General features: G+C 48.4%; 1 protein-coding gene across 1 annotated transcript; it reads right to left on the minus strand.

Moving 5' to 3' along the window:
* Window positions 1-3,482: 3,482 nt before the first annotated feature.
* Window positions 3,483-21,644, minus strand: LOC106120995 (prominin-like protein). Its single transcript, XM_013316467.1, has 17 exons — window positions 21,008-21,644; window positions 9,532-9,670; window positions 9,320-9,445; window positions 8,858-9,045; window positions 8,392-8,556; window positions 8,194-8,315; window positions 7,591-7,923; window positions 7,392-7,504; window positions 7,205-7,309; window positions 6,937-7,063; window positions 6,665-6,862; window positions 6,402-6,590; window positions 6,150-6,284; window positions 5,911-6,069; window positions 5,688-5,809; window positions 4,317-4,367; window positions 3,483-3,735 (listed from the first exon to the last, which is right to left on the minus strand). Exons 1-17 carry the CDS (start codon window positions 21,264-21,266, stop codon window positions 3,483-3,485), a joined length of 2,784 nt encoding a protein of 927 aa, XP_013171921.1. The 5' UTR covers window positions 21,267-21,644.
* Between the last annotated feature and the right edge of the window lie 437 nt (window positions 21,645-22,081).

Raw genomic sequence — 22,081 nt, forward strand, 5'->3', positions numbered from 1 at the left:
TAAATACGATTTCAGTAAAAAGTTAAAATACAATAAAAATATGAACACTGAAAATACATCATTTGGCATTACATCAGAGTTTGAGCCGACCCGGTGGTCCTAGCGCGGCCGACCTGGTGGTCCTAGCGCGGCCGACCTGGTGGTCCTAGCGCGGCCGACCTGGTGATCTTAGCGCGGCCGCCCCGCCCCCGACCGCGCAGGCGGCCGCGCAACACTTCACATTGACAATCATAGGAGAGTGCTCATTTCGATTCTAAAAAAACAATCATTAAAATAAACATATGGCGATTGAGACACAATTCAATTGCTACGTCAACAATTATCCCTACACAAATATTCTTAAACGTCCCGACGGAATCCCTCCAACGAATACATTGGCTCGACATCATCGATACGTCGTCATCGCTTACACGCTACCACTTACGTTGCGGTACAATTCATTTCTTATAACTAAGGTTATATTGTATAAATGCATTCCAATGTCGCAAGTACAAGGGGCGGGGCGAGACTGCGGCCCCGCCCCGCCACGCCACGCCCAACTGTCCACTTTGTGCGCCTTTCAACCCCGCGCCCCCGCGTCCCATGCCTTTTTTGTTGTTATTCAGTTATTATTTTAAAAAACCAAGTTACGAACAACAAAGAAGTAAATTCTTACATATTTAGAGGCAAAAGACATAAAATGTGATGACGTGATGTGAGCGCAGCAGCGACACCATGCATTGAGTATTACATTATCAGGACTAGTACACGGCGTGTCGCTGCGGCCGGGGCCGGGGCCGGGGCCGGGGCCGGGGCCGGGCCTTACAAATACTGACAATATAATGACATACTGCGAGTGAGGACTGAGGGCTGAGGGCGGCACAGGCACCGCCACATTCATATACATAACCATGTAATTGTAACTATATTGAACAATATGAGCTGAAATGACAGCAGAGACGATTGCCAAGTGCTACAAATTCCTTACAAATAAACCGTTCGGTTTAACATAAATCCAATGGTCGTTCACTCATCCGTTGGCTGAGGGCGAGCGCCACACGCCGGACACTCTGCTCAAAACCAGATACAAATACCATTAAATAGAACGAGTGAACGAACAAAGTAAAAGGACCGGCAGATTTCATAAGATTTGTAACTCGCGTAAACACAGTACACTGGAAAAATTATTTGTAGGGAAATCCATCCATAGGCGGGTTCGTCGCGGTGCTCCGGACCCCCTCAGTACCGCGCCGGGTCGCGCGCCCCCTGCACCCACTGCTTACTGTCTGTCGCTGCAAACATACAACACGCTACATGTAGTGCAGCAGCGCGCGCGGCGCCGGGGGGAGCGCCGGGGAGCGCCGGGGAGCGGCTACTCACTGGGGTCCGGGATAGTAGTACGGTGGGGGTCGCTCGTACTCAGTAGGGCCGTGGTAGCGCGGGGGTCCTTCCTCCCAATGCCTGCAACACACATTTTTTGAACATGGAATAGCGTATTTTTATGTTAGCGCTCGGATGTGTGCGGGGTGTTGGCGGGGGGTCGTCACTCACTTGGGAGCCATGTCGTTGTAGCGGCGAGCGTGGTGCGCGTCGAGCGGGGGCGCCAGCGGCGCGGGCTCGCCCGCCGCGACCCCCGCGCCCGTCGCGCCCGCCGGCCCGGCGCGCCCGCGCCCCCCGCGCTTCTCCGCCTTGTACGTGCTGCAAGAGGTCACAGTCAGGCGGACGGGGCCGGGCGCCCACCGCCCCGCCGCTATCGCCACCGACTAATATTTGCCCCGACGACTTGAAATAGTCGCTCGCGATAGCGGCGGTAAATATTATTCGAGGGAGTCGTAAAGCTGAAACGGTGCTTCGCATCGTGTCCGGCGCGCAGTCGGGGCGCTGCGACGGACCGACTGCGGAATTTCTCCTCGAATGTACCGTTTAAACTTTAGTCGGGAAAGCGACAAAGCTAGAAGAACCACCGGAAGACGATAGGAGCAACGTCATGCAAGGCGACGAGTGACGGAGGTCGCGCGGCGAAGCGGGCGGGGCGGGGCGGAGCCCGAAGCGCCCGCCGCTCGCTCCGACCCTCGGCCGCTCGCTAAATAATTGCAAACAAATAATAACGCAACTGCAGGTATACAGGAAAAAGAATGAAGGTCTAGTCTAGTCACATGACGAGAGAGGGAATGAGGCCAAACAAAACACTAGGGACATGCCGAGTACACGCAAGGAGACGGGTGCTAACGACAAGCGAACTGTAAATGAGTGTTAGTTACCATCGGTGCGTGCGGCCGCCGCGCCCCGCGCCCCTCCCCCGCCCCCGACGTCAATAGCCCTCACAAGCAAACTTATAGCTAGGGAATAAGAATGTGAGTGACGTGTCATCAGTCTCCGCGTTCACTACATGACACTACATGACACTACATGGCGCGCGACACACACATCCCCTATACACTATACACATACAAAAGCTACTTCAATTCACTGCAGTGCCACAACTTCCATAAGTATTATATTATACATCGTAATATGTTAAATACATAGGACAAATCCTTTCATCAGAACGCCACCAGAATTTTCTATCGAACATATTCGAGCGTTACATTTGAATTGGTACAATGCACAGGTCGATCTAATTTCATTAAAAGTTTTGCCCCGTAGCATTAAAATACATGACAGAGCATGGCGGCTATGCATGCGCATGCGCCTGCGAAGGCGGACTTTGTATAGCTATCGATCCTCCACAAGTTTCCAAATAGACAATTGTATAGGACTATCACTTTGGCTACAACTATGATGATACAATATTTATTTATAAATTCTTAAATTGCGGAAGCGTCGCGGTGACGAGCCGCCTCAGCATCAGCATCAGTGCCGTGCAGACACACCGCGCCCCAGAGCAGAACACATTTTTATCTCAAATTAAATGGAACTTATAATATAGAAACGAGGTTTCATTTTACTTTGTACGTCTTCTTGTCAGAAGTGAGCGTAATCGTCTGTCTGAACGGACTTTACATACATTCAACTAATGAACATGTTACGTTTAGGTATCGTTACGGTACATGTTATTTAAAAACATTATCAGATAAATGTTTTCATCTCGTTACTGCATCTCCACAGTACGGTGAAGCAGACAGAAGTCTTTTTAAATATATTTAATTTGATGTGAAGTAATGTAGTTTCCAATAAATGAAAGCGGCCGATATCTATGTACATTTCATGTCTATTTTTAAACGTTGACAATAAAAAATACAACGAAATGGGCGGAATTCTCGAATGTGACGTTTTTTTAAAACGTTGAAACCTTAGCGGTATTTTGTATACAGTGTGATATGTGAGCAGTAGGAGCGCATCATCGCCGCCGCCCGCCGCCGCCCGCCGCCGCCGACGCCGCCGCCGCCGCCAGCCGCTCCCCAGGCAGTGCGGGCTCAAGGCTGACAACATAGCGATATGCGATACAATAGATAAGGCGGCGGGGTGGCGGGGTGGCGGGGTGGCGGGGCGGAGCGGCGGCGCTACTCGGCGTCGTGTATGCCGGACTCGTTGTCTTCGTCCTTGGCGTCGAGGCGCGTCTTGAGGTCGTCGATGAGCGCTGGCGGCGGCAGCAGCGCGCACACCACCTCGCGCCCCTCCAGCACCAGCGCCGTGCCCGACTGCGCGCCCGCCGGCCCGCCCGCCGGCCCGCCCGCCGGCCCGCCCGCCGCGGCGCTGCGCTCGCGCCACTCCGCGATCTTGCCCTCGATGTCGAGCGTGCTGCGCTTGGAGCCGCTGCCGCACGCGCGCGCTTCGGTCAGTCGCGAGGTCGCTCTCGTCGGCCGGAGGTCACACGACCCCGACCGCCGACAAAGTGAGTCCGGCCGCGCCTCGCCCGCGCCACGCCCGCGACTCATCCGCACCCTCACAAAAGGCTAAACGACGATGGAGTATGCGAGGCGCGCCCGGACGCACTGTTACATTGCGTTGTACTTCGATAGTAAACGAACGCTTGGTTTTAAATACTGAGCAAAGTAATGCACCACTCGGTCCCTACCCGGTTAACAAAAAAAACAAATCGAATAAAAAAAACGAAAGATAAGAAGGGGGTAGCGGGGCGGGGGTAGCGGGGCGGGGGCCGCCGCTCGCAGACATGCACCTAATTACTCATGCTATGTACAGACATATGTGACAGTCGATACTTTGTAGCCTACTTATTATTAACATGCAGTAAGACAATGTGACGGCAGCATTACTCGGAGGAGCGGAAGTATTAAGAAAGTAGTACAGGTTACATCAGCGACAGAGAAGAGCTTGCCGCCGCGAGGTGTGTGTGTGTGTGTGTGTGTGTGTGTGTGTGGTCGCGGGGAACTTACTTGGCGAGGGGGACGTTATCGCGGTCCGCATACGCATCATACAAATACTCGCTGCAACAGACAACACACGCACGTGTCAGAGGGAGCCGCGCCCGCACGCGCCCGCCGCACGCGCCCGCACACGCCCGCACGCGCCCGCACTCACAGAACCCGAGGAGCCTCGTATTTAACCTTCGTTTAACCATTTAATAACAGATAACAGTCCGTGAGGTAGGAGGCGTGCGGCGTGCGGCGTGCGGCGTGCGGCGTGCGGCGGAGACACGGCATAAGGAAATATATACGCATGTGCATAACATACATTACATAGTTTGCAACATGTTCATCAGGTCATTCTAAATGCAAACATTACAATGAATCCATATTCATCACACCGGTTTCCTGTAAAGTATTTGATGCACGTGAGAAGATGACTTGTGCTCGATGAGAACTGATCACACGAACAAAACGAAACATACCAAAAACTAAATCACAAAGAAAACAACAATAGTATAGAGGCGACCGGTTGCGAGGGGTGCGCGGGGTGCGCGCGGGGTGTGTGCGGGGGGCGCGCGGGGTGTGTGCGGGGGGCGCGCGGGGTGTGTGCGGGGGGCGCGCGGGGTCGGCGTCACTACAAGCCGGCGACACACAACGCTCAAGCGCAGGGTTCGCAGATATAATACCATTTGGTCAATAATGAAGCTGTTCATTTAAGTAGAAGAATGCGAGTGCAGGCGAGGCGTGCCCCGGCCTCTCTCGGGGTTGATGAACTCAATTTACCAGACGGGAGAATATGTGCCACGTTTACAAATGATTAAGTGGAAGCAGACAACGGTGTAGGAGCTACTGCCGGCGATCATGCGGGCTCGTCTAGAAGCCGTAACTTGCCACTTGCACCAATATACAGCGATCAGGAGCGAACGTATAATAAGTAAACAAGTTAACAAAAAAATTAAAACAACGCGTAAATAAAAATTAAATGATAAGAACATAAAATAAGTAAATGTACATTAAGAGCCGCCGCCGCCGCCGCCCGCTGCTGGCACAACACTGGGGTGCGGCGGAGGTGGATGCGGTGATGGAGGTGAAGGTGGAGGTGGATGTGGAGGTGGATGTGAAGGCGGAGGCGGCGGCGGCGGACTCTGCCGCATGACGGATGAGTGATTGCTTCGCGAGGGATACATTACGTTCACGCATGTATTGTATACCAGATCTCAAGTGATGCTCAGGTGTGCTCTCAATATGTCACATTTATTTAAAACGTTAAGAATTGAGCTGTCGTAATAAGTAAGATGGAGGCGAGCGATGAAGTGTGAATCTATATGAAATGATATCGTATGGAGGATTTAATATGACAGCGGTGGATGTAGAGGGCGCGGGAAAGGGGACACTTACGCCTCGACCAGCGGGCCGGGGTAGGGGTCGGCGTGGCGGTAGAGGCGCGCCAGCCGGCCCGACACCAGCAGCAGCGGCACGAACAGCACCACGCACCACGCCAGCGAGATCCAGTACCCGTTCTGGAACAACGCGCGGCGCGTTAGGCTGGTTGTGGGTGGAGGTGGGTGGAGGTGGGTGGAGGTGGGCGGAGGTGGGCGGAGGTGGGCGGGGCGACACTCACGACGGGCATGAGCAGGGCGCGGCAGCCGGCGTCGCGCGTGGCGTTGTAGGCGTGCGAGAGTGGACCGCAGCGGCCGACGTCGCGGCGCGCAGCTCGCTGCAGGCGGCGCGCGTACTCGCGCAGCTGCTCGCTCACCGCGCTCGCGAACTTCTCCGTCAGCTGGGGACGACACGACGACACCACTCTCATATTGTGTCCGTTACGTGCATCGCATCGGGATGTCGTCCCTGACCACTTACGTTCTGCACCAGTTCCGGGCCCCGATTATTGAGGAAGAGTTCGGCTTGAGTGGTCTCGTGCACGAGGAAGTTGATGCCCTCCCGCAGCGAGGAGTAGTTGGAGCGCAGCCGGTCGCGCAGCATCGTGACGGTCTCCTGCAAGCGCATCGGCCGCACCGTTCACTTCTTCGTAAGTTTACACATGCTTCTCCTCGGCCGAGCCGTATATAAATAAATCGGTAAAATTGGTGGATAAATAAAGAAGAGTCTGACGTTGAGGCGCTCCGTGTGGTCGAGCATGGGGCGCAGCACGTCGGCCTGCAGCGCGGCCAGCTCGTCGGCGGCGTCGCCCAGCCGCGCGGCCACCTCGGCGTAGCCCGCGCGCGCCGCCAGAGCGGTCGCCGTGCTGCGCAGCTGCGCCACCAGCCCCGACAGCTCCAGCGACGTCATGTTCGTCTCCAGCTGCACGCAACGCGACCCTCTCTTATCGACTCTAATCGTCATAGACAACCGAGTTGAGATATAAGGCGACTCACGGCCTGCAGGATGCGGTCGTACTCGAGGTCGGAGAGGCCGGCGGCGGCCAGGCGGCGCAGCTGGGCGCGCGCCTCCTCGCTCAGCAGCACCACGCCGTGCGGCAGGTGCGGGCGCAGCTCGGCCGCGCGCGCCGCCACCTCGCGCGACGCGTTCTGCGCCACCGCCTCCAGGTCGAACACGCGCCACAGCTCCAGCGTCTGCAGCATCCTCGCTCTTACCGGACGCTCGCTCCTCACGTGTACAACATACCGGTGTGTATGTCGACGCTCACCTCGTAGACGGTGCGGTTGGCGTGGCAGCGCAGCAGCACGGCGCTCAGGTTCAGCTGCGCGCCCCCGCCACCCGGCAGCTCCACGAACCGCTCCATGTCCGCGAACACGCGGCTGCCGCGCGGCTCCCTGCGGACACGTCCCCACCACCTCAGTCAGCCCCTCAGTCTCCTCTCTCCATTCAACAGTCGTCCATCTCGTACACTAAAGCTTCACTTTTCCCGTTATAGATATTTCTTCAACAGAAAGAAGCGAAATTGCGAGACTCACGTGAGGGGATCGCAGACGAAGCGCTGGCTGGCCACGCCCACCACGAAGTACACCATCATCACCAGCGTCACCGCGCCGCCCACCAGGAACGTGACCGCCATCCCGCTGCGGACACACGCACACCTCACTCGCTGCCCTCATCCCCGCACCCCCGGCACCCTCGCACCCTCGCACCCCCGGCACTCACCACAGCAGGCAGCTGGAGCCGGCACCCTTGTTGCAGCAGTCGCTGGCGCCGTACACGTCGGGCCGCTTGCCGCACACGCCGCACACCAGCCCCCACGCCAGCAGGCACGTTATCTGGCGGCGCACATCACACATATGCAACATTCACGTTCAACACGAGAGGGAGAAGGAGAAGCGAGTCAGTGAGAAGGAGGAGTCACCAGCAGCAGGCAGGCGGCGGCGGCGCGCCCGGTGTGGCGCCAGTAGACGGAGTGGCGGTCCAGCGCACCCTGCAGCCAGTCGGCGGCGGCGGCGTGCTGCGCCACGCGCTCGCCAGCCTCGCCCGCCAGCGCCTGCACGCGCTCCGCCAGCGCGCGCAGCTGCCGGCCCGCCTCCGCCAGCGCCGCCTGCACGTGCGGCGCGCGCTCCTCCACCGCCGAGCGCAGCGCGCGCTGCACGCCCCGCACCGCCTCCAGCCCGCCGCCCACCTCCGCCGTCAGGTTGCCGTCCAGCAGCGCGCCCAGCTCGCCCAGCACCGCCGACACGTCCGGCATCTGCCCCCGCACGCACACCACTCTCTTCATTAAAGCGAACTAACTAACTAACCAGTGCCGAATCCATAACAGAAGCAGACAAACACTCACGGTGGGGAAGTACTGATCCAGCATCTGGTCCGCGCGGCGTGCAAGTTTACATTCAAATATTTATTATATTTCAACTGTCGTCCGCCCGACATTCTAAATGTGTACAAAGATCGCGAATACTGATATATGTACTATTGTTTAATAAGGTTATAGTTGAGGGGTCGGGGGAGCAGCACCGACCTGGCTGTACTGTATCTCGGTGTCGAGCTGACCGATCTTGTACTTGTCCTTGAGCTCGCGGCACTTCGGCTGCTCGCAGTCGTTCAGAGTCTGCAGCAGCAGCGCCTTCACCTTGCGCAGTCCTGCCGCAAAACGACACCATTGTTAGCAATAGTAGTACGGAGGAGGGAGGACGGAGGAGGGGGGAGGCGCGCGCACCTGCGTTGAGCCGCTGGGCGTGCTCGCGCAGCGCGTGCGTGCGCTCGCGCACCTCCCGCAGCGCAGTGCGCGCGGCCGGCAGCTGGCGCAGCAGCGCCTCCAGCCGCCCCACCGCCGCGCTGCCGGACTCCTCGCTCAGCTGCTGCGACATCAGCACCCCGCTGTCTGCGAACCCATTCCATCTACCCTCATAAATCATGTAAACTAATTATTTTATACCATAAGGTGTCAAATAGCGAAGCGACCGTTGCCCATGCACATCCGCAAATACATGTAGGCGGCACAGAAATAGAATATTTCCCCTTTCTATGCGTCCTCCATCTGATCCAATTCCTCTTCCCGCCCTTTCCTCATAAAAAATAGGGCTACGGAACCCACACTCATCAGACGAAACGCAAAATTGCTTCCAATTGACGTTTGTCTTATGTGCGGTGGAGCCGGCCCGTCCGTGCAGGCGAGTACTGACAGGTGAGCAGGGCGTTGAGGCGGCGCTCGAGCTCGGCGTAGTTGTCGACGAGCAGGTAGCGCGCGTGCGCCTGCGTCGCGTTCAGGAAGACGCGCGTGTCGCGCAGGCCGCGCCGCAGCGCCGCCGGCGCGCCCGCGGACCCGCTCTCCACCTGCGAGTCCGTCGCGAACGCGCACACCACGCCGAACCTGCCGCAACACGACCACCTCTTATAATTTGATAGTAACAAACTAACAATTAAAAGCATACAAATTGTACAACATCTGAAACGTCATAAATAAACCCATTTTGAAAACATGATAAGCACATATTGTAAACGCAAATAGCGAGTTATTTCTGTGTTTAGAACACAAAGGAAATCTCTATACAAATAAGACAATATTTTTTTCCAGTGATGCCATTAAAACTATGTTCGATACGATAACTGTATCGAACAAAAATGTAAGGAATAATCGCACTTACAGGAAGAGCGTCAGCAAGCCGATGAGGAGTATCGCGAGGATGCCCTTGATGCAGGCGTCGTACTTGCGGTCGAAGGGCCGCCGGCGCCGGCCCACGCGGCACCACTGGCAGCAGCACCAGAACAGCCTGCAACACGGCGGCAGTTAGCGAGCACTGACGGGCAGTGTCTTCGGGACTGGGCGTGCTGAGAGTGCTAGGCGGGCGGCACTCACCCTGCCAGCGGCAGCGCGGCGGCGAAGAGTGCGGCCAGAAGCAGCGCGGCGGCGGGGCCCGCGTAGTGTGCCAGCAGCGGCCGCCAGTGCTCGCGCAGCGGCGCAACCTCCACCTGCCCGTCCGACACCGACACCAAGCCTGCAACAAGCCATCATTCGTTGTTTCAATTTTGTGCTCATTCTGTTAAATTTTATTTAAGCCATCCAGGCAGGCCACAAGAATGACGAATTGTTCTTGTCAATAAAAATATATGAACATGTTTGCGTGCAGCTGTACCATAATGTTTCTAAAACGATACATATGTACGAACACACAATGGTGATAAAGAGTGACCAATTAAAAGGCAAATGAATGTATAGTACATCCAATTGATCGCTTTACACAGGCTTAATAAGGCAGGGCAGTGAGCGGCGGCGCGGCGCGCACTCGATGCCTCGCCGGCCACCCGGTCGCGTCGCGCCGCTGATACGCTCCGTGTGCCCAGCGTCACTTATACCAGACATACACAAATTACAGACTACCAATGAATAAAACGTTTCTTTCTTCGGACCGGACCGCAACAATTTAATGTCTGTTAACGAATAAACTTTTCGCGGGTTCAATTTGACGGTTCGCTGTCTCACTTGTTATGTGTGAGTAGCGCGCCTCGCAGCCCGTCAGCCGTCGTCACGCTACACACTCAAACATATACTGCGGCCTTGGCAGGCAGTCTACAAAATGCATTGAACATCAAAAACAATCCAACTCAGTATGATACAACGCATCGAGAACCAATTTCACCTTAAAGCGTTTGGACTCATGCTCAAAGCACCTCTCCATCCTGTGGGTCGTGTCGTATCATCTTCGCCGGATGCGGGGGCGTCCGGCAGTCGGGGAGACACCGTAGGTCAGTCGTTGAAGCAAAAACATTGTACAACTGTTGCACCACCGCCACCTAACAATTACACGAGCAATGTCCCCTTTTCTTTACTATTTTCGTTCAGATTTTACTTGATTTTTATCCCATCACATTTTATTGTTAAATGACGTTGAAGAAACAGCAAACCGTTACTAATTTATTTATTTCATGTAAGATAACATCGGCCTCAGTGCGTGTATGTTGTGCTCTTGATGCGCGCGGGGTGAGGGGTCTAAGGGGCGGGGGGAAGTAACAAAGACTCCGTCTGCTTGCCGGTCAAGACACTATGTCAAGACCGTTGGTCTTACACGCGCACGTCAAGCAAAGGGAAGCCGTGTCTTTTGAGAACAATGTACCAGTTACATGGAAATTAAAAGCGAATTGCACATCACACGAAATACGAATCTGTAGGAACATAATAACATTTTCTTCATCTGAGGCATACAAATCAAAGTAATCTTAGAATAAAGAGAACGACTGACATAACGAAGTGAAATCGAAATTAAACACAAAAGATCAGCAAACTATAATTAACGACGACATTATGTGCGACAAATGTAAGTTGTGTTGTAAAATATAAGTTTTGCGTGCAGTTTGACATTTTAGTGCGCTAGGTGAGACCGGCAGAGCGCGCACTCCGCATAGACGCCGCTATCGACCCGCTGCACCGCCCGCAGCCCGCCGTCCGCCGCTTCCCCCGCAACCGCCCAACAGCAACAGGCACATCGTACAGATTTACTTTCAACCGACAAGTTAACCAGTCATGTTATGATTGTGATGTTAGGTACACATACACTGATAACGTAAATGTAGCCCACAAACCAGCGGTAATACGTAAAGCATTACCCTCCTCTTGAGAAAATGTCGTAATCACCCCATGCGCAAAACATGTATGTATTTGCAATACGTATTATATGTTTTTGTAACATATGAATTGCTGTTTACTATATTTGCTTTACATATAATAGCATAGTTTACACGTATCAGACCAAATGGCGGGTTCTTCTATATTTTTCGAACAAACAAGTGACCTCTCGAATCAGGTGCGACCTCTGAAGAGGCCTTTACAAAAGCCGGAGGGATTCGAGTCCTTTGCCAATCACTCACAGTCACTCGAACTCTGGAGCATTTGAAAGAGGCCCGCTTTAAGCAACATATTTTTATTATTTATAAAGACACAGTTTGCCTTGACCACACCTCACCGTAAACGACGTATTTGCCATATTATCGATTTACGAATTTTGTATGTTTCTTTAACTAACTTTCTTAATTTTAAGGGAAACATCGTGTTCGTATCAACGACCATGACCAGATCGGAGCCCGTGCGTATTATTAGATGATTGCACTACGATAACAATAATATGTAGAACACGTGTGTTCTATGCAAAACACACTGCAAACAGGAAACCTAGAAGACTGGGGCGCACGAAATATACACTCGTTAAAATCGATCACCACAACACACACATATAAGTAAACCGTGTAAATGATCATGCCTAGTCAGGTATCTAAGTTCAAATATAATGAGATATATGTTTTCAAGTAAATCAAGTATTAGAGGTGCACAGTTGTTGTCGGTGTTGTCGGTGTTGCCGGTGTACCTAAGACTAACCCGGGGCTGATACCAGACGGACACATTGTAATACAAAGTGCATATATTGGTATAGAAATTCAATGACTTTCGAAGTCAACAACATCGCATTTACACCCATAAAATTTTGTAAGCTCCGAACCCTTCGGTGTGGACGACGTTTGAAGGAGAATATCTGCGCTAAACCACATCAGAATTTGGAGTCTTTCTGAGCATCTCTGGTTAAAGCAGCAGTAGCAATAGACATGAATGTGGGTCGTGCTGGGTCTGCACTGCACGTGTATAAACATTCAGTAAACTATAGAAACTGGTGAAGGCTGTTGTGTTTGTTCTGTTTTAAAAATATGTAACCACGTGTCCATCGATATGGTTCAGTCCATGAATACATGTTATTGACAGATAAGACTAAGATCGTAAATGTACACATATTTATGCAGCCGACTGCACATAAACTTGTGTAGCAGATCATGTGTCCTACAAATAACCAAGTGAGGTGTGATGTGCTGGCAGACGTGTGCAATGCAAATATAGCATTGACCCTGCGCTGCCTCCCTGGACCCACCCCGTGCGGCGTCGCAGGCGACGCGGGCGGGGGGGGGGGCTAGCCCGCTTCGCTCTAGTGGACCGCGACGGTTCTTACTTTAAAATACGCTTAATTATTTATATCACATATCAGTAAAGACTCGGAGTTCCATAATTTTGTTGAAAACGACACAAAGGACAAAAATTCTTTCTCTTTTTCTGCAACTCGCATTATAAATAATCTTTCGGAGGTCGGCACGATCATCGTGCTCCGCGACACCTTCGTTATCACCGCTGTTCCCGCACACTAATTTCGTGCTGATATTCAAGAATAGCACAAACAAACAAGGCAAATTCTTTGAAAGGCACGCACAGTAAGTATTGTAATCATACAGATAATTCACCGCTCACCAAACTCTCGGCATGCTAGTTGCCAATTGCCAGTGGTTGCCGGTGGCGCGGCGCGGCCTTCGCGACGACAACGTGGCGCTGTCGCCGGCCGCGCTCCGCGGACTTCACCTCTATGTCATGGGACCGAAGGGCGATATCGGCGTGCTCTTGCCTGCCCTCAATCAAACTAGACCGGCCACTGATCTCACATTCAACCGTTTGATTTGCAATGGCTTTAAATTAATAACACTAACACACTTTGCTGTTGTATGAAAAATTTTGCGGAACTTATATAACAAATGCTACCGTCGCCGTCATCGCTATCTGCGCCCAGCGCCGTACAGTGTAAACTTATACCTTCTAAGCTTACAATCGAACATCGACGCTACATTAGAAAAATCAGCATTTGCAAGGGACAAATTAAATATGTGTAAACACACGATTCAATTGGTCCACAGTGCAAGCTAACTATAATATCACGACAACTTTGAAGTTGCAAATTTAACAAAGGATTCAGGGTATTCAGCAAGGTCATAGTAGCAAAAGCAACATTCGTACGTCACTGCGTCGTGTTGGTTCAAATTGCTACACTAAGGAGCAGACATTACTAGTAGAAGTCCAAGTTATTAGTTTGAGGTGCCGCAGAAAATGGACTCCTTCGACAGTGAGCAGTGCGTGCGTACGTGAGAGTAGCGCCGCTTCCTCGCTGCCTTGTGCACCGCGACCCGCGTCCCATTGCCGGCGCACAATTACAATTGATTCGACCTCACGCTGTGCAGTGGCCCGCACTCTTCACACGCATATTGTTCGCTCCATAAGAGGCGTCATATTCGCATTACATCAATTGTGTGAAAGTACAGAAGAATGTACAAAAGGTGCATATAGTGTTCGTTGACCTCAAAAAGTACCGGTCAAGTTAAATGTGGCTGTAAGAAGCCTGCACCAGAGAGCGTCCCATTCCAGTTTGCTCCGACTTCCGTACCTCGACTCATTAATACAAAACGACAACGATATTGATCGCGACGTGAAAAATGGAATAAAAGCTGGCTGGATGAAACGGTGACAAGTCAAGTGGTTAATTTGCGACCAACAAATTACCCTTAGGCAGATTGTATAATCCCCTTAAAATAAAGGGGACATATGAGGATTAGAACTTTGGCGAGTTGAAAAGATGGATGAAAAAAGAGTACATGTGGAGAAAATGATTCAAAAAGGCCAAGATGTTTTGTCGAGTAATTGCTCACTTCCCATTCATAGATTGAACTGATTGGTGCACATCTTTAGTTCTTATGGCAATAAAATATTACGTTTTTAAAAGGAATCATTTGTTATACATTTTTTATTTAGTTTCCGCACAAATACTATGTTATGCAAATACATGAGATAGAAGTACAAGTAGCGATCAAACACCGCGCAGTGTGTATGAGTGCAGGCGGCAGGCAGGCGGCAGGCAGGCGGCAGTGGTATAGAGGTCGCCCGGTCCGCACTGCAGCGAGCGACCCAGTTCGCCTGCGTGCTGCAGTGCCGCCCGGCACTGTGTGCACTCACACTCAGGCGGCGCTTTCTTCAATCAGTCCGCTTTATCGCCTATGTTGCCGTTAAAACTTAAAACTGCTATAATGGGGGTCCCAAATTTGAATAAAAACTTAAGCTCACAGCTTTTTTGTTTCACATTTTTTAATTTTCCAACACTAATTTTTTACCATTTTTAATATCGTGTCATTTTAAATAAAAAAATATGTGACTTTTCACGTGCTTGCGTTGATTGCAGTACAATTTTTATTGAAGAAGTAGTTTTCAGGCCTGAGTGGACAATACTGACAATGCCCGAGTAGTGCGCCCTTAGCAGATATGTGTAAATTACATCACGATGTTTCGCCTCACTATCACAACATCTGATAAAATAATGTAACATTGTTATCAAACTAGGCGCCGCGAATTGCAAGTCCAGTGTCACCGACTCACCCAGACTCACCGACGATTGTCGTACTTTTCAATAGGTAGTAAATTAATGTTTATTCATTTGCACAAATCAAAGTTATGCACGTACCATAAAAAAGCAAGGTGATAAAAAATATTAAACTTTCACCCAAAGTCCAAGCATGCCCAGGATGCAAAAAAAACATATTTACGTGTTATATGTAAGCGTGACAACAAATGTCAACCGAGAGGACAACTGTCAGCCAGATGGCGCTATGTATCAAAAAGCCGCCCCCCGCGCAGTCACCATCACAACACACTGCATTTGCAACGTCGCGCTGTTTCACTCAACTTCGATTTTGCAGTTACTTACTTTATGACGTCACGCTGAAACTACTTTCCACTGCGCACTTCTTGAAACACTACTAGGCAAACGTGAGTCGGCGGTGGTCGTGCGGCGGCAGCCGACGCGGAGTGAGGCGGGGGCGGCTGTTTCGCATCTGTCGTCGAGCTGTTATCTTATCCGCGACGGTCGGTACGATCGCGCCCTACTGTTATGCCAGCCTGGTAAAATGCGCAGAGATTGTTGAATCCTATAGCAATTAAAAAAATATAACAGTAATAACAAGAAAACTTTATTAATAAGCTGTCTGTAACACTTCACTGTGACTGTCAGAAACGCACACGACATGACAAGCATCCGAAACTCATCATAGAGCGACGCCATATCAACGTCTCGACGGTTACATAAAGCTTGTGTAGAAATTTGTCGCAATTGTTTTCTTCATCGGAAGTCGATAAAAGTAATGACTCGTCCATCACAAAGCGACAATACATTTGTGTAAAGTGCGCTCGCATCGCATAGCATGGTGTCTTGTTCGGCGGAACAACGCGCATTGTCCGAGTCCGTCTGCAGTCGGTGACAAGTGTCGAATGCCCGACATGTGACCGACGCGCGCTTTCGATATAATCAACATTATGATAAATCCAAACTACATAATGCTACAAACAAATTAATCATCAAAATTAGTACTTCTAAATAGTAGCTTATGCACTACAATAAACTACTAAAGCAGCAAGCAACAGCGCGCGCTGCCGTATTCTCTTAATCCATTTCTTCTGGTACTTGATGGATTAATGTAATTCATAGCAGATTAATAAATAAATAAATATATACCTTGATTCTGTAACATTGGGCTTACTGGAGTAGAGCGCGGGCACGGCGTGACGCGGCATCTTGACCTGATTCCGGGCACGTCACATAACCAAATAAAGTTCTAACTCTGAACGTCCGCAGATAAGAGAACAAGATAATGATGATGATGGTACGACCTTACTAATGTGTCAATACAATATGCGACTAAACTTTAGAGAGAAGGGCAGCCGTGTGCCGCGTGCGCTTGCAGTGCGCAGAGCACATTCAGTCTTGTTACGTAGGAAGGCGTGCCGGTGCGATAGGGGCCATTGCGAGCGCCTTAAGTTATTACTTCTTTACAAATACGCTGTTTCAACACGAGAACAACTGTCGAAAGATGCGCCGGCGCCGCGCGGTGGTAACACATTTATTGCAGCTATTCCAGCTCCAAACAACGAGATTTTTTCGAATACGATCCTATCAAGTAAATGTTAGGAGAAAGACGCCGAAAGGAAAATATTTGTATTGTCATATTTTATTGTGTTCCGTTATGTTTCAATTGTTTTTAAGAGTGGCATGATGTCCGCTCTGTGCTTTCAATGCAGCGACGGACAAAGAAAACAAGACGGCTTGTTTAGACACGCGAGCGATGGAACAGCCACTTTACAGTTGCTTCTTAGAAAAGACAAGTTTCCTTATAAGTGAACGTGTCACTGGTGTCGCTGCGAGCTGCATAATTAAACCTTAGCTGTACCGTCGCGCGCTCGGCTTGCGTTCGGCAACGAGGAAGCTACAACTCAACACTACGCCGAGCGCAGAGCGCGGCCCCCACTGCCCCCCAATTAGAGGAGGCGATCTCGGGCGAAAGGGGACAAACGGTATTTTGCATCCAATAAGAAATGTAGTTGATCTTTTAAGACATAATCAATAATAGCTAATTTGGGTTACAAGATGTGACCAAACTATTCTGAGCCCGGTGGCCAGCTGCAACATTTTGTACAAATGTTTGTCACTTAAATTGTACTTCAAACTTTTTTATTTTTTTTATCTAAACAGACATCGCACATTATATTATTTTAGAACAGTTGCTAAATAAATACATAAATAGAGGAAAATTAAAAGAAAAATAGTTAATCGTGCGTTCAGGGGGGTGTCGTGGCGGGACGAATGGAATAATCAGCTAAATTCATAATAATAACATTCAACAGAAAGTGACAGCGGCACAGTGTGTGTGTGACGCATATAGATGACGTCACAACGGTCACTGACACGCCTACAACGGTGAGTCAAGTCGTTCTAGGTCGTCAGCGCTGTCGCTACACGAGCAAGCTTACTACAGCACCTCGCTGCTGACCTCACGTCACACATGTTGCTGACAAGTTCGCCAATTTTTAATGTCAATTAAATAATGTAATCGACACACACCTGACAATACATCATTACTGCGGCGGTGTGGACTCCAGACTCGCTTAGTGTCCCAACACAGAAACTAACCCACAAATTTTAATATTTGTACTGAGGCAGCAGCGGTGGCGGCGGCGGCGGCATGGAGGGCTGCGTATACTATATTTTTGTGCGGTATGTAGACATGTATGTAGTAAAGCTTCGGCTGAGATTAGCAAAGCGCAACTGAGCAGTGCATGATACGTGAGGTCGCAACACACCCGCATGATCTCGCCGGAACCACTTTACCAAACAATAGTGACACTATCTACTATCATGTTGTGCATGTGTGGATGACGACATGTTTTTATGAAGTATACAATAAGTTAAAAGAATATCCTGACGATTGTTAGTTGTGACAGACAGACAAGTCCATGTGAGCCGTGTACGGAGAATAAGTTACTGTGGAAACAATAAAGGTATTCATTCTATGGAAGCTAACAAGAAAATACCGCATTCTACTCGCGTATCAAAACATTTTCTAAATGTGTGGACATGTTTGATTTTGTGCAGACGGCGCCAACTTCACATGTTGTGATAAATGTGAATTACTGTAATTCATTTACATATGTATGTGTAAATATATGATTTCATGTAAATTATTATATGTATCATCTACGTCTAGCCTAGGTGATTACTCATGTGAAAGGCGCAGGTGAGCCGCCGCGGGGAGTAGCGGCGCGCTCTCCGATAGGTGCACGATATGTCGTCGGACGTCAAATCAAATTTTGCAAAAAGTTGGTGGTAGCTAAGAGGAAGAAGAAAGGTCGCGAAACTGCCAAAGGCGTCGTTGTTATCTTCCCGCTTCAAATATCCCTTCATATTTTCGCGAATACTGCCATTGTAATATTTGTTGTTCAAATAACGCTGTATGCATCAGTTTTGTTTGTGGTTGCACAGGACAGGGTCAGTGAGTGTGAGGCTGTGCACGTGTTACGCGTGTCTCTATAAATAAAGCGCGCGGAGGGCTGGCCAGTAGCGGACGCTCCGTGCCCCGCCGCCCGCTATCAGGGGATATATCAATAAAAAGTATGTACCCGTGGAGAAGACAACGCAGGTAAAAGCGAGCAGTGGTGCGAGGTGACATTCCTACAAAATATACTCCGCTGTTACCCTGTTTATACAATGGCGATTAGTAATACTAAACTACCAACATATTTTGATGGCTCCTACGTACTTTCTAACATTACTTAAATTAACCTTAATAAAACTAATAGATTTAGAAATTAGAATTGACAATTTGTTTTAAAAAAAACAATAAGCAAAAATTAATCGCAAAAATGTGACACAGACTTAGGTTTTTTTAATATGTCGAGCATCGATCGCCGGTGAGTTTAAAGATGTTGAAATAGTGGATAAAGGAAAGAAACATATAAAGTGACGAGTTACAGAGCAAGAGGCTTGATAATTTGATCATCGTCGAGCGATCAACACGCTTCATCATTACGGCAGCAGAAGTCGCACCAGACACAGTTGCGTGGGCGGGATGCGGGATGCAGCGCGGGCGGGGTCAACGGCCGCGCCCGCCACCCGCGCCGCCCGCACCCTCGCGGCATAGCGGTCTCCGGACCCCACCAGATAAGCACTTTATCGATATTACGGCCCTACATCTTTTGTCATCGATACTAATACTTGCGAAGTTCAGTGTTTTCACACCACTGACATTTTTTAAACATTGTAAAATGCACAATATTGCTACTTTTAAATTTTAAATTCCATATTTGTTTTGCTCTTTATTATTTTCTTGACGCTTAGGATCGAATCGGATAATTGGCGATTCGTTTAATCGGTGTTCGGATAATCGGCATTCTACTGAAAATAAACATAGTACTAAGAGGAACATTGCGTCAGTATAGCATTTTAACTTGAAATAATGTGACGGAGCTGTTTATCAAAATATGAGTGCAATGATCAGTGTGTGTTTATGTATTATGCTAGAACTAAGAAGAGCCGAGGGGTGGACAACAACATAGAGAATGGTAGCTCAAGAGCAAGATGATGATGCAGATACCAGTGGGAGCCGTAACAGGATGATCATTGTTATCATTCAACATTTGCTTTATAAAACTGTCACAAAATGAAAACAACAAATTGTGAATATTTTGTTTGGTTATTACTTTGAAGCAGTTTGTTATACATTTGTTCCTATACAATGGAAAAATAATATTACAAACTTTATGTTTTTTCATTATACACCCCGTTAATATTATACATGCAAATGTTTAAATGGATGGATGGATGTTGAAGGTATCTCAGTAATAGCTTAAGGGATCTAGGGGATCTGAAATTTGACATAGATGTAGAACATAGTCTGGGGGAACACATAGGCTAGGAAGGAGTCACAATGCAGTGTAGATGTAGGTGAAGCAGGAGTTCATTCATGATGCTGTGCTGGTTCGTAAGTAAACATTGCTCATGTTATGACATATTAATTAAATAATTATGCAACTCTAGTTATTGTTTACATAAACTGTTAGTGTGATTGTGAAAACATTTTTATTTCCTAACAAATTATGAAATTTCAATTCCAGCTTTATAAACCAAACACATGTGACAGAAAGATAATAGAAAAATAACAAAGGATACTTATTGTTTCATTTTCCTGGGACATTAGACACATTTTTTTTTAATTTGACATGAACAGTCATGACCAAAAGCTAGTACTTTATAAAATGATTTTATCTTAACCCCTAGTTTATATGATTCATATCAAGAAAAATAGCTAGTTGTAGTGAATACTGATGTTACAGTAAAATGTAATAGTACCAACTAATGAAAATGATAAGCACACTTACAGATAAGAGTCTTATACCTATGCTGTGCCAGTTCTTAGAAAGTGATTGAAGCCTATCTAAATGAGCAGCAATAATATGACCACACATTTAGCTCTAATATAGCAAAGTGAACAATGAACAACTACAGATAAGTATAATTTCTTAGAATTGTTGTGTTTAATTCTTGCAATAACAAAAATTAAAGCATACACCTACATACATTATGACAATTTCCTTAGCGACAATGTAAAATATAACCTTTTCCAATAGGAATAACAGGATGTTTACCCGTCTGCCCCCACTGGGCTATTATTGTTCACTTACATCATCTTATTGAAGATCAACAAAGTTTTTCCTCACTGACGCAGAGGGGATTATTTTACATGTGTGTATACATACACTCATGCAACATACAAATATATATGCAATTCAATATCCAATTATGAAAAATTTACTGAATATAGTTGCATTTATAAGTTTAACTTTGAAGAATGAGGGGTGCACCTCCCATCTACATTGCTAAATTTCAACTAGTTGACAAACATTTTTAAAAAGCTCACTATTTCAAGGTTGGCTTTTGTACAAGATTCAGTGTTGTTCATCAATATATGAAAAATTACATTTGCTAAAGGTGCTAGGTCAAGGCTAGCTTTGGATCATAATATTTGTAAGTATAACCATTATTGTGAAGTTGTTAAGCCTGTCAATGTTCTTACACTTACAATTTCATTTCCCACATACAAACATCTTTATCCCCTTTTAAATGAATCTTGACAAAAACAAAATCGATGTAAATCCTTACCTTCGGGGTAAGCCTGCTCGTTGGCGATGAAGTCGATGATCATGTGGGTGGAGTTGTAGAGCATGCCCATGGCCCGCATGTCGAACTCGACGCGAGCCACGTACGTCGCGTTGATCACGGGCGTCGAGTAGTTGACCTCGATCTTGCCTATCGCCTCATACAGGTCCGAGTGCATCTTCAGGCCGACGTCGCTCAGCCAGGGGTCCGGCGCGGCCGCCGCAACCGCCCACACGAGCACCAACCGGAGACACATCGTCATATCTCAGTACCACTCACTAAACATTAGCCCGTATATCTACGCCCGCGTTACCTTCTAAAATGTTAAATTCAAAATGGGTATACTATTGTTTGCAAAACAAACTCCAAAAGAAACCCGTTGAAAATAAACACTACAGTTTATAGATCGAAGGTCGTTTAATTGTTTGAATTTGTCGAAGAACACTATATTCATCTCAGTAGAGTAACAACAATTTTGTATTAGTTTTATGTCAGAAATTACATTTCTGTTAAAGTTAACACTTTCTTTGTTACGCCCAAGCGCCTACACCTACAGACGTTTTCACTCAAACGCTCGACAACATTGAATGAACATTTGAATGATGACTCGATGAACATACTGACTTGTTCTGACAGTGAGTCATCTCTACTATATGGATAAGTTGTTGCTTGGAAATGACAGCTTTTAATTTGTTCCGACTTGAACGCGACTATTGATGTTACTGTCAATTTATGCCATTACTGTTATTAGTTCCAATTCACACCACCACCAACAACCGCGACTGTCAGCGCCAAAATGGCGAAAATCAAAAAGGCACAGAAAACGGCTATATAGCCAGTCCATAAATAGAGGTCAGGGATTGAATGACTGACGGTGCTGATAGCCTTGTCTTGTCGGCTATAGAATCGGTTGAAAACTGCCTTTTGATCACTATTAAAAATTCAGCAAAAATGAACGAGTATAATCATCAGTTATGATTATTTTCGATGGTTGTTATCACTTTTTATTTTATATACCTTTTTATATTATACATACACTTTAGTAGTTATCATAGAAGTTGAATTGATAATTGCGTG

Source organism: Papilio xuthus, unplaced genomic scaffold (genome assembly GCF_000836235.2).
Source record: "Papilio xuthus unplaced genomic scaffold, Pxut_1.1 DF826945.1, whole genome shotgun sequence".
Lineage (NCBI taxonomy): Eukaryota > Metazoa > Arthropoda > Insecta > Lepidoptera > Papilionidae > Papilio > Papilio xuthus.

Coding starts and splice junctions, on each gene's coding strand:
- LOC106120995 (XM_013316467.1), bottom strand. CDS start 21,266: ATGACGATGTGTCTCCGGTTGGTGCTCGTGTGGGCGGTTGCGGCGGCC. Junction 8,557..8,857: donor CCTCAACGCCCTGCTCACCT/GTCAGTACTCGC, acceptor ATGGGTTCGCAG/ACAGCGGGGTGCTGATGTCG. Junction 6,285..6,401: donor ACCACACGGAGCGCCTCAAC/GTCAGACTCTTC, acceptor ATGCGCTTGCAG/GAGACCGTCACGATGCTGCG.